The following is a 12,719-nucleotide window of genomic DNA, read 5'->3' on the forward strand; positions in this document are numbered from 1 at the left end:
AGGATGTCCTGCCAGACGTGCTGCATTCCATAAGGTCTCTTTTGTGTACAGCGACGAATGCCACCCTTCATGAGAGGATGTTTAGTTTTCCAAGAAAAGCTACTAATGGAGTATCGTTACCCACATGGTTGACGACCACGGGCCCTGTGTTGTTGCGCAGACATGTGAGAGGCCACAAGACTGATCCACTGGTGGAGGAAGTACAACTCCTCCATGCTAATCCCCAGTATGCGTATATTCAATATTCGGATGGACGAGAGGATACGGTCTCTATTAAAGATCTTGCACATGCTGGAGCTCGAAAAGGGTTCGACTCTGAGAGTAGAGTTTTCAATCGTGGTATTGGACCTTCAGAGACACAAACCCTCAGTGTGGAAAATACTGATGATTCTGGGAATTCGAATGAACCGGAGTTAGTACTCCGGGAGGAGCCTCAGCAAGAGTTACGTCGTTCCCAGAGGATTATCAGACCACCTGACAGACTGAATCTATAGCAGGGGGTGAATGTGATGAAATAACTGTGTTCTGATATTTGTACTTGCACTTGTAATGTCTGGAATGTTCCACTAGGGGGAACCACTAATGCTCCTCCCTGGCCCCGCCCCTCTTCTGGTATGTTCTACCAAGGGCTCGGTCGATGATGGACTCTGTTAACTCTGCCATGATTCTTATTTAATAAAAGGCTTCAGTCTTAAGCTTTAACTTTGGATTCGGGCAGTTATTTGGCACATTACCCTGTCCTTGCTTTCTCCCCATATCCCTTGATCCCTTTAGCCTTAAGAAATATATCTAACTCCTTCTTGAATATATTTAATGAATTGGCCTCCACCGCCCTCTGTGGTAGAGAATTCCACAGGTTCACCACTCTCTGGGTGAAGAAATTCCTCCTCATCACAGTCCTAAATGGCTTACCCCGTATCCTTTCCTCGCCAGTGTTAAGTCGGCTTAGTGGTGCAACTGCGATGGCCTTGCTCTGCGACTGTCCATTCTACGCCACACCCCAACCCCTCCCCCCCCGCCAAAGTTGACAGCTCTGTCCGGTGATGTGCTTCAATTAACTGAGACATGGAGTGGGGGTGGGGGTGGGGAGTGGGGGTGTGGTGGGGGTGGGGGTTGGGGGTGGGGGTGGGGGTTGGGGGTGGGGGTGGGGTGGGGGGTGGGGTGGGGGTTAAGGTGGGGGTGGGGGTTGAGCTGGGGGTGGGGGTGGGGGTTAAGGTGGGGGTGGGGGTTGAGGTGGGGGTCGGGGTGGGGGTGGGGGGGGTGGGGGTGAGGGTGGGGTTGGGGTGGGGGTTAAGCTGGGGGTGGGGGTGGGGTGGAGGGGGGGTGGGGGTGGGGTTGGGGTGGGGGTTGAGCTGGGGGTGGGGGTGGGGGGGGGGTGGGGGTGGGGGTGGGGGTGGGGGTGGGGGTGGGGGGGGGTGGGGGTGGGGGTGGGGTTGGGGTTGGGGTGGGGGTTAAGCTGGGGGTGGGGGTGGGGTGGAGTGGGGGTGGGGGTGGGGGTGGGGGTGGGGTTGGGGTGGGGGTTGAGCTGGGGGTGGGGGTGGGGGTGGAGGGGTATAGCTGGTGCGATGGCGGGCACCCAATGCACTGAAATGCATCAGGCAGTTGCTTCCTGGTGAATGGGGTACAGAGGCTGGAAACGCGGTCCTGGGGGTGTCCATCGATAACTGAGGCAGGTTGATGAATTGCTGACTGATTACAGATCTTGATGGAAACAACATCAACTCCAAGCTCATGAGCTTTTTAATGATCTTTCATGGCTGTGCCTTTTCATAAAACTTGTGCGAATACACTAGCATCACCCTTAAATGTAACTTTTCTTTTCAAATTCTTTCTATGGAAATATCCCAAAGTGTAACAGTCTTGATCCCCTTTTTTTCCTGCTCTTTGTACTCAGGAAGTAAAGAATTCCCAGGGGCAAAAACCAGGAAAATTGGCTCCTTTTACTTATGGTGTTTGGGGTGAAAAAAAAACCAACAGTACAGTACATTGGCCTAGAAATTGGGTTCTGGTCTTGCCAGGGCTGTAGCGCCAGAAAGTTTGCGCCAGCGGTAATGCGGCAGCGCGCGACGAAAATTCGGGTGCGCCGGGCCCAGACGGCGGCGGGCGCTAAAACCCTCCTTTAGCGCCTCAAAACGGGCGTGAACTTGGGTTTCCCGGCGCTAATCCCCCGCTGCGGCACCCGATGCGGTGCGGCAGGCGGGGGAACTGCAGGCCTCCTCCTCCTGTTAAGGAGGAGCTGCCTGCAGCCGACAACTGTCCGGCGGATTGACCCGACATCTGAGCCCGGCACCTCGGGGAAGTGCCGGGCTCGCATGAGACACTGATCAGGGCCGCGGGGGGGGAATGCAGGAGTCCGGGAAGGGAGGTGCGGGCAGGCGGCCGTTGGGAACGCGGCCGGCCACCGCTCCACCTTTATGCGCCGGCGCACACTGGGGGAAGACTCTGTTGCCAGAGTCTTAGTTGCGCCTGCCACGGGCGAGGCGGGCGCAACTGAATTTTGGCTTGGGGCCGGGTTACCACGGCAACCGGGACGCTGCGCACACCGATGACGTCATCGGTGCCGGTGCAGCGCTACCGGTGCAACGCCGATTTAGGGCCCCAGGGAATTTCTCAACTGGCCATAACTCCGGCGCTAGGCCCTCTAGCGCCTCAAATGCGGCGCTAAGCCTACCGAATTTCTAGGCCATTATCTAGAGATAGCTGTACGTTTCATGGGGAGTGGCCAGCCAATGTTTCAGTGTTACTGCTTTACCAGAAACTATTGGGGTCAAGTTTGATTGTGTACCTAGTCCATCACACCTTTGAACTACTTTTCATGCAAACTTGCAGACTCATGTTAGACACTTAGGCCCGAATTTCCTCAGAGCCGTCCCCATTCCGCCATGCGTAACTTTGATGGAAGTGTGGCAAAAACCCTTGTTTACGTGTGTAAATGCGCTTTCCTCCGCACTTCTGGCACAGGTACGGCAACAGAGCGGAACCAGCCCATAGGAAATTCCAGGTCTTAAGAGTTATTTCTGTTGCCGTCTGGTGTGGCAACCAAACAGTTTAACAGACAACCAAGAAACTCTGGTCACATAGAAACATAGAAACATGGAAGATAGGAGCAGGAGTAGGCCATTCGGCCCCTCGAGCCTGCTCTGCCATTCAATGAGATCATGGCTGATCATCCAAATTCAGTACCCTGTCCCTGCCTTCTCCCCATATCCCTTGATCCCTTTATCCTTAAGAAATATATCTAACTCCTTCTTGAATATATTTAATGAATTGGCCTCAACTGCCTTCTGTGGTAGAGAATTCCACAGGTTCACCACTCTCTGGGTGAAGAAATTCCTCCTCATCTCTGTCCTAAATGGCTTACCCCTTATCTTTAGACTGTGACCCCTGGTTCTGGACTCCCCCGCCGTCGGGAACATCCTTACAGCATCTAGTCTGTCTAGTCCTGTTAGAATTTTATAAGTTTCAATGAGATCCCCTCTCATTCTTCTGAACTCCAGTGAGTATAAGCCCAATCGACCCAATCTCTCCTCATACGTCATTCCTGCCATCCCAGGTATCAGTCTGGTAAATTTTCGCTGCACTCCCTCCATGGCAAGAACATCCTTCCTCAGATAAGGCGACCAAAACTGCACACAATGCTCAAGGTGTGGTCTCACCAAGGCCCTGTACAACTTACAACTGCAGCAAGACATCCTTGTTCCTGTACTCGAATCCTCTCGCTACGAAGGCCAACATACCATTTGCCTTCTTAACCGCCTGCTGCACCTGCATGCTTACCTTCAGCGACTGGTGCACAAGGACACCCAGGTCTCATTGCACTTCCCCTTCTCCCAATCTATTGCCATTCAGATAATAATCTGCCTTCCTGTTTTTGCCACCAAAGTGGACAACCTCGCATTTATCCACATTATACTGCATCTGCCATGCATCTGCCCAATCACCCAACCTGTCCAAATCATACTGGAGTTTCTCGGCATCCTCCTCACATATTTGAGCAGTAAACATAATGAATATGCTGATTGTCTGACTATTGAGAAAGGACCTCCTAGATCTTCAGTGCCCTTTGAAGGTGCAGAAGAATTATAAAGAAACCTATGGGTTTTATATGTTTCTCCTTGGCTGCCTGTTTCTGGCTGAGACAGTCTAGAGAAGCTCCGTTGAGGACGTTGCCATGTACAATTTCATTAGAGACTCAATTAAAAAGTCTGGAAAGGATTACAACGATCATTTTTGAAATAGTTTAAGTAGTTAATTGCTTGGTTTGTGTTCTCTGCTTCAATGTAATTGTCTCATTTTCAAATAAATTCCACAATTAGTTTTAACCTGAACAATACTACAGCATGGCAATTTGTTAGTCTCTAGTACAAAATGCCAGGGTCATCGTCAGTCATATAGCATGTCAATCCATACATTTCACCCATAAGATTGCAAGTTTCCATTCATAGGAGACATGAATGTGCCACTTTTTTTGTGAGCACAAATTGCATTCTGGGAGGAAGCCCAAAATATAACACAAATTAATTTTTAAGTAGTTCAGTGTCTGATGAGCAGATCTCGCTTGTAAATTCATGTGGAATCTAGATACATTTTTTGACATATAGAAATCATGTGACACTGAGTATATAGGCATATAAATATCCAGCTTGCCTGCAAGCAGCCAGTTACAGAGGAATAAGGAACCAAGAGAATGACAACAGCAATAATTGGTCAAGATTGATGAAATTCAAACATGGCATTTTGGGATGAATTTTATGGTTGTGAGAAATGGTAAAGCTGAGTGGGAGGAGAGTCAACTGTGGCTCAGTGGGTAGCACTCTTGCCTCTGAGTCAGAAGTTTGTGAGTTCATGTCCCACTCCAGAAACCTATGCACATGATCCAGGCTGACACTCCCAGAGCAGTGCTGAGGGAGTGCTGCACTGTCAGGTGTACCTTCTTTCAGATGAGACGTTAAAGCACTCTCACAGCTGGTCGTAAAAGATCCCATGGCACTATTCAAAGAAGAGCAATGTGCTGGCCAATATTTATCCCTCAACAAACATCACTAAAAACAGGTTATCTGGTCATTATCACGTTGCTGTTTGTGGGAGCTTGCTGTGCACAAATTGGCTGCCACGTTTCCTACATTACAACAGTGACTACACTCCAAAAGTACTTCATTGGCAGTAAAGCGCTTTGGGACATCCTGAAAGCCGTTATATAAATGCAAGTCTTTTTTTTTCTTAAACGAGGTAGGAGTGATTTAATGGCACCTCCTGCCCCAAGATCATGGGAGATGACTTGGGTTGTGGAGCCACCTGTTGGAGCCATGCAGAAGGTAAGTACCTTCAGTTGCAGGCGGAGGCAAAAGAGGATCATGGCTGGAGGCAGCAGCCAGCGGGCCCTGCTAACCGACTACTAGTACCGCTGCTGCAGGCCTCTCAGCAGTTGGATTCTGGCCCCACTTCCAATCAGAAAAGGCCAGCCAAGAGCCAAGGGCCCAGTAAAATGATCTGGAAACCAGAAATATCGCTGGGTGCAGAATCAAGTCAGGCAGAGTGCACATTGGATGAACTCTAACCTCTCTAGCACCCAGGTGGGAGGGAGGGAGGGAGGGCAGTGGAAAATGGGGCCCATTTAAAAAAAAAATAATTTGCACAATAGCTTATAGAAACACATAAATATGTATCCTGTTTATGTATTTTAGAGAAACGTAATCTTACTTCTTCTGGAGCTCTGCAAAGGTGTGGTGTAGGTTCTCAAGCTCTTGACTGAGTTCATCCAACTCAGTAGAAGGGTTTGATAAACTGTTTCTCAGCTCCCTGAGCTCTGCTTCCTTCTGGCACAGAATTAACTCCAAGTTTTTCTTCTCTTCCTCCTTCTGCAGCATGGCCGTGTTGAGTGCCAGTATGCTGCACCAAAAACAGAACACATTGGTACCACTGCGCTTTCCCGACAGGGACTCCGGAATATTAATGCTGACTGCCCTCATCTGTTCGGCAAATGTGCCTTTTGCCCCAAGTGATATATTAATTTTTTTAGCATTCATTCTCGGGATTGTGGGCGTCGCTGGCATTTATTGCCCACTCCTCGTTCCCCGTAGCGGTTTGATGCCACTTGAGCGGAGTTAAGAGTCAATTACATCGATGTGGGACTGGAGTCACATACAGGCCAGACTGGGTAAGGACGGCAGATTTCCTTCCCTAAAAGACATTAGTGAACCAGATGGGTTTTTACGCCAATCCCACAGCTTCATGGTCACTTTTAACTTTTTATTTCCAGGTTTTTTTCAAAACTGAATTCAAATTCTCAAACTGCCATGGTGGGATTAATGATTTAAAAAAAATATTCTTTCTGCAAAGATCCTGACCCTACTTAGCCCGAGCGACTGGGAGCCGTGGAATCTCTTTTATCTTTCCGTGTGTGTGTGTATCTGTGTGAGAACACAAGGGTGGCAGCAATAGTGTTGACCCAACGATGGGAAGTCCTGTACCATTTAATTGAGTAGGAAGGGGCGTTTTTGAAAAAGGTCCTAAATTTAGATGTGTTGGCCTAGATTTATCAAACCTAACGCTGACAATAATAGCTCATTCATACTAAATTGGGTATCATTTATGAAAATCTAGGCCATTACATAAGCAGGAGCTCTTTGGCAACATTAAGCGCTGTTGCAGAGATGTTCGATGAAGAAGGAAAGAAACAAATTTGTTTAATCCTCTCTTAAATTTAGGGTTTTTGATCTTCACTGTAAAAGCCTGCCCTTTAGCCCAATGAAACAGCTTATTTCTTTGATATTAGTAAGTAAGCTTTGAAGGCCCTCTCGAATACTATTGTCCTGGCCCAACTAAAGTTTGACATGCTCTTCGTGCTGCTGAGCCCAGACATGGTATCTGGCTCTCAGGTTTGGTCTTCAAGTGGGTAACATGGGATATCTTTGAGGCAGTTTGTTGTGCAGACTGACGATAAACCTCTGACGAGGCCCAAAACTTGAAGCTCATGAAAAGCACCGGGTCTCCAGGCCTTTTGGTTTTGAACTGAAGTATGTGCTGGAGTCCAAAATGTAATCCCAGGGTGCCTCTTGGTGCTTGACTTTTGGGAAGAGATTAATGAGTCGGCACTCCCCCTCTATGAGACCGACAGAGCCTGAGACCCTAGAGAAAGGAATGGAGCAAGATTCATTCCAACACACCATTTATCACAACATAGCTCTGTAGGAGAAGGGAGAGAGGTGTCAGCATGTACTGCGCGAGAGTGGGCCATGTAGAAGTGGTTGAATGGCAATTAGGCTAGGTATAGCAGGGTCAAACGACATTGTTGCTATATTGCAAAAGCATGCATGTTGTTAAGAGACAGCCTCTGTGGGAGAGACTTCCACGCCTTCCGAGGTAGCACTGTGAACATTTACTGCCCCCATTTCCGCTTCCAATATGCCTGCCGCCATTTTGGTTGGGGGCCTTCGCAGGGGCAGCCCAGGCGCCTGCCTGATCCGGCCAGGAGCCTCTTTCCAACATGCAAACATATTTAGTTTTGGCATCGTCGGAGCATTATCATCGGTCTGCACAACGAACTGCCTCAAAGTTACCCCCTATTACCCACTTGAAGACCAGAAACTCTAACCTGCGAGCCAGATATACATAGGAAGTCGATCTTGAGGTATCAATGGGCAGACATAGAAACATAGAAAAATAGGAGCCGGAGTCGGCCATTCGGCCCTTCGAGCCTGCCCTGCCATTCAATATGATCATGGCTGATCCTCTATCTCAATACCATGTTCCCGCTCTCTCCCCATACCAATTGATGTCTTTTGTGTCTAGAAAGCTATCTATCTCCTTCTTAAATATATTCAGTGACTTGGCCTCCACAGCCTTCTGTGGTAGAGAATTCCACAGGTTCACCACCCTCTGAGTGAAGAAAGTTCTCATCTCAGTCGTAAATGTCCTACCCCGTATCCTGAGACTGTGACCCCTCGTTCTAGACCCCCCCAGCCGGGGGAAACATCCTCCCTGCATCCAGTCTGTCTAGCCCTGTGAGCGGCAACAATTGCCTCTCTACCCACCCACACCCCCGCCAATCCACTTCCGACTCGGCTCCACGGAGGAACTGCAATATTTCTTCCCCCTCCCTCAGATCATCGAGCTGCCAGTGAGCATTGTCCAGTGCGCACAGTTCACCGATGGTATGTAAATGAGGCCCGGCTGTCGAAATGGCTCGAACCCACTGCCGCAGGCACAGAGCAAGCAGCCTCATGTCTACCCAAAGTGAAAATCGGCCCCAATATTTCAGCTTTTATAAAATGTTTGCAAAGCCAGATCACATGCTATAATAACTAAGTTCCAATTTGGCCATCCAGGTTTAGCCATTCTGATAGTTACTTTATCCCCTTATTTCTTTATTTGCATACTAGAAGCAGTTCAGGCCAAAGAAGTCATTAACCTTTCCCTGAATTCAGCAACCAGTTGTGAATTTTGGAGGTTGTTCATTTCAACCTGCATTCTTTCTCTGCAGTTTTGGTCCAGCTGATCATGTAGAGACTGGATTTCTTTGTTGTACATATTGCGAGCAGCTACCATTTCTTCTTCCAGTTCTTGAATCCGTTTCAAATCATTAGTATGATCGGACTAATGAGAAAGAAAAATAATATGCCTTTAGTTAAACCCAGCACATTGAGCAGGTTGGTGTCACAAAGGCTTAGCACCCATCATTTCATCCATGGGAAGTGGGTTTGAATCCACCCCAGACTACAGGCATGGAAATTCCTCCTCCTCCTCTCCTCTCCCAGCAATGCCTCACATTTAGAATTCTCATCCTTGTGTTCAAATCCTTCCACGGCCTCACCCCTCCCTATCTCAGTAACTTCCTCCAGCCCCACAACCCTCCGAGATATCTGCGCTCCTCCAATTCTGGCCTCTTGAGCAACCCTGATTTTGATCGCTCCACCATTGGCGGCCGTGCCTTCAGCTGCCGGGGCCCTAAGCTCTGCCATTCTCTCCCTAAACCTCTCCGCCTCTCTCTCCTCCTTTAAGATGCTCCTTAGAACCTACCTCTTTGACCAAGCTTTTAGTCACCTGTTCTAAAATCTCTTTATGTGGCTCGGTGTCAAATTTTATCTGATAATACTCCTGCGAAGCGACTTGGGACGTTTTATTACATTAAAGGCATGATATAAATGCAAGATGTTGTTTTCTTCTTCCACCTGAAATCAGTTTATTCTCAGCCCAGGCTATAGGGGTGTTGGCATGCACCCATGGCACAAAACTGGCACCAAATTGGTAATTTTACTGAGCGAGATGGTGAAGGTGCGAGAATTGCAGTTGCGTTGCTGCACTGAGGAAGACTGACTGTACCTTTGGACTATCTTATGATACGAGAGCACTCGTATCATAAGATAGTCCAGAGGTACAGTCAGTCTTCCTCAGTGCAGCACCGCAACTGCAATTCTCGCACCTTCACCATCTCGCTCAGTAAAATTACCAATTCTTTTCCTGAGCACTGACATTCTTCACCTTGATGAATGTTGGGGTTGGTAAGACTGCCCCACACAGCACTGCCCAGTGCTGGTAGGGAAGGAAAGGCGGGGAATGATTGGTAAGGGAAGGGGAGAAATCGTTGTCAAGAGAGGGAGGAATGTATGGCAAGGGGATGGGAGGGGAGGGGGACTTAGTTAGCAAGGGGAGGGCCAAAACGGATAGCAATGAAGAAATGAATGGGGAGTGGAGGGATAGAATGAATAGTACGAAGAGGGGAGTGGATGGTCACAAAATGGGGAAATGGCTGGAAATGAAAGGGAACGTGAAGGGGAAAGGAATGGGGAATAGTTGGTCGTGAAAGGAGAGGTGAATGGATGACATCAGACGAAAGGGGACGTGAACGGTAATGAAAGGGAGAGGGAAGGAAAAGAATCTGGGAGCAGCGTTTGAGGGGGAGAAGAGGAGAGAAGCGGGATGCTGTGCTTTGGGGAAGGAAGAGGGGAGTGCTTTGGAATGGGGGAGGAAGGAGAGTGCCAGCGTTAACTGAGAGGGAATGGGGAGGGAGAGTGCCAGCAGCAAGCTGGGGCGGGAGGAGGAGGGGAGAAGAGTATCAGCTTAACTGGATTGGAGGGGGACAAGAATGTCAGGTTGAATTGGTAAGGGAGAGGAAGAAGAATGCCAATATGAACTGGGAAGGTTGATGATGTCTCCTGAAAGAGTGGCAAATTGGATAAGGTACAGCGTCTCTATGCATTGGGTGCCTTTGCAAATTGGGCAGTAGGTTTTAGATGTGGGAAGTAGACTACTGAGGTAACATTTGGGTAAGTGACTGTTGAAAATCGGAATGTCACATTTTTTAAGACTACAAATCTATGAATTGTAAAGTATAAAGTGCTTAAGATGAAGCAAAATGCATTGTTTTTAATGCAAAGATTCAAAATTTTGCATGGGGCTATGCCCAGACAATGACACTCTACTCCCTCTGTGGTAGTACCTTCGCCTCTGAGTCAGAAAGTTGTGGGTTCAAGTCTCACCCCAGAGACTTGAGCACAGAGTCTAGGCTGGCACTACAATGCAGTGTTGAGGGAGTGCTGCACTGTCGGAAGTGCCATTAAACTGAGGCCCCATCTACCCTCACAGGTGGATGTAACAGGACCCATGGCAAAAAGATCAAGAGCGTTCTCCCTGGTGTCCTGGGCCAATATTTATTACTGAACCAACATCACTAAAAAAAAACAGATTATCTGGTCATTATCACATTGCTGTTTTTGGGGCAGTAATGTGTTTCCCCTTCGTTACAACAGTGACTACACTTCACACAAAAAAAAGTACTTCATTGGCTGTAAAGCGCTTTGGGACGTCCTGAGGTCGTGAGAGGCAGTGTAGAAATGCAAGTCTTTCTTCATTCTTTTCCAGACCCTATTCATTGAGAGACGGTACCCTATCCAATTTACCATTCTTTCACTGAGACACTTTCTTCAACCGGCACCTTTCAGGCTCACACTGGCTGCACGTAACTGGGTCACACCAGCTGCAGTATAACTTCTGTCTGGCATGAAGCCAAGTTGTAAGAGTTCACAAACATTGCACCGGTCTCTTTTCAAACATTTATTCTGAATTCTTCCTGAAATGAGCAGAGAGTTGACAGGAACATGCATTGGGAATTTGGCGCCAAAAAGTCGCCTTCCTTAAAATAAATGGACAGAGAATCGAGGGGGCAGAGGAGTGTTCGATGTAGTCCCAATGCATCAGGGAGCTGTAAAGATACAAATTTACTCCATTGTTTCTGTTGTGCTGTGAGCAGATAGGCTTTGTTTATACTAGGCAGATAGCAGTGAGACAGGAGTGCGGCAACACACTGGATTACTAGCTGTGCAGCAGAGAGAAAACCCAGGGCTCAGCAGTTTACTGAGTGAACACCCACCCCTTGACTGGCCTGCTACCATCTTTCAATATCTTTATCTGAAGTAAAGCAGGATACAAAACAATGGGGGGAAATCCTCAGTGCGTTTAAAGGTTAATTCACATATCGGGGCCTACGTGCAACTTTAAAGCCCACCACATTAATTCCGTTTAAAAAGCCAAGCGGGAAAGGTGACCTTTAAAAATTCACACAGAAACCCAGCTCTTTATCTCTTCGGCAACTCAGTATTTTGTTGCTGTCAAGATCCAACATATGCAAGAAAATCCAGAATCCCAGTAGGGCAACATATTCATGTTACTGCGTAAATGATTCCGATGATTTCGTTTTAAGCCGCTGCTGTCAAATGTCGAGCTATTAATTCCAGACTGGCATTCCATTGATGAGGACTTATCAAACTGACATCTGCTACAAGCCTTAGAGACACACTTAAAAAGCCCCCAATCAGACAGACTGCCATCAACAACATGCATGCTGAGTAATTGAAAGGAGCATTTAAATATTTGTTACATGAAAATATAGCCAAGGCAACTTAGACTGGCATCTTCAACACATCAGCGTACACAGCATCTGGCATTCTTAGTGTATTTCTGTAGTTTCATTTCAAGATAACAGTCTCCCATATGAGCAAATCCTGGACAATATTCTCACAGGTTCCAAGGATTTTGTTTTAAGGTTGCAAAGTAAATGAACTGATTTGAGATGTGACATGGAATAATAGAATGTGAGTTCCCCAAACCCGTAGGAAGGCTGGGAAGCTTGGCATTTTATTCATATTCATTCTCGGGATGTGGGCGTCGTTGGCAAGCCCAGCATTCATTGCCCATCCCTAGTTGCCCTTGAGAAGGTGGTGGTGAGCCATCTTCTTGAACCGTTGCAGTCCGTGTGGTGAAGGTGCTCCCACAGTGCTGTTGGGGGGCGGGTGGGGGGTGCGGGGTGGGGGAGAGTTCCAGGATTTTGATCCAGCGGCGATGAAGGAATGGCCGATATATGTCCAAGTCGAGAAGGTGGTTTACTTAGAAGTGATGATGTACCCATGCACCTGATGCCCTTGCCATTCTAGGTGGTGGAGATCACGGGTTTGGGAGGTGTTGTCGAAGTGGAGAGGTAGAGAATATAATCATTTGATCATATCACTTCAAGGAAAGTCATTTATCTTTCCTTTTTTTTTGTTACCTTCCCCTGAAGGTTATTTGTTACCAAGGATAACAGAAAGAACAAGAAGATTCAGTCTACAAGTATGGAATGAGCTGTAAAGCAAGATTAGAGATGCTTAATGTTTATTACCTAGCAAGAAGCAACTAAGGAAGGGTCCTCCACAAAGCATCAAACATAGTAAATGGCATAGATAAGC

At 47.7% G+C, this 12,719-nt stretch overlaps 2 protein-coding genes across 2 annotated transcripts in view; one reads left to right on the top strand and one right to left on the bottom strand.

The window, feature by feature from the left end:
* The window catches only part of LOC147105508 (uncharacterized), a 187,788-nt gene that overhangs the window by 162,548 nt on the left and 12,521 nt on the right, over positions 1-12,719 (bottom strand). The window contains exons 2-3 of the mRNA XM_086009944.1: positions 8,411-8,595; positions 5,701-5,889 (exon numbers count right to left, since the gene is read on the bottom strand). Coding sequence (XP_085866070.1) covers positions 5,701-5,889; positions 8,411-8,595 — 374 coding nt within the window. The remainder of the gene's footprint in view (positions 1-5,700; positions 5,890-8,410; positions 8,596-12,719) is intronic.
* The window catches only part of rassf8b (Ras association domain family member 8b), a 183,090-nt gene that overhangs the window by 44,867 nt on the left and 125,504 nt on the right, over positions 1-12,719 (top strand). The gene's annotated exons all lie outside the window — the stretch shown is intronic.

This window comes from Somniosus microcephalus, chromosome 17 (assembly GCF_052327205.1).
Source record: "Somniosus microcephalus isolate GS21.2 chromosome 17, FLI_Smic_1.0, whole genome shotgun sequence".
In the NCBI taxonomy this organism is placed as follows: Eukaryota; Metazoa; Chordata; class Chondrichthyes; order Squaliformes; family Somniosidae; genus Somniosus; species Somniosus microcephalus.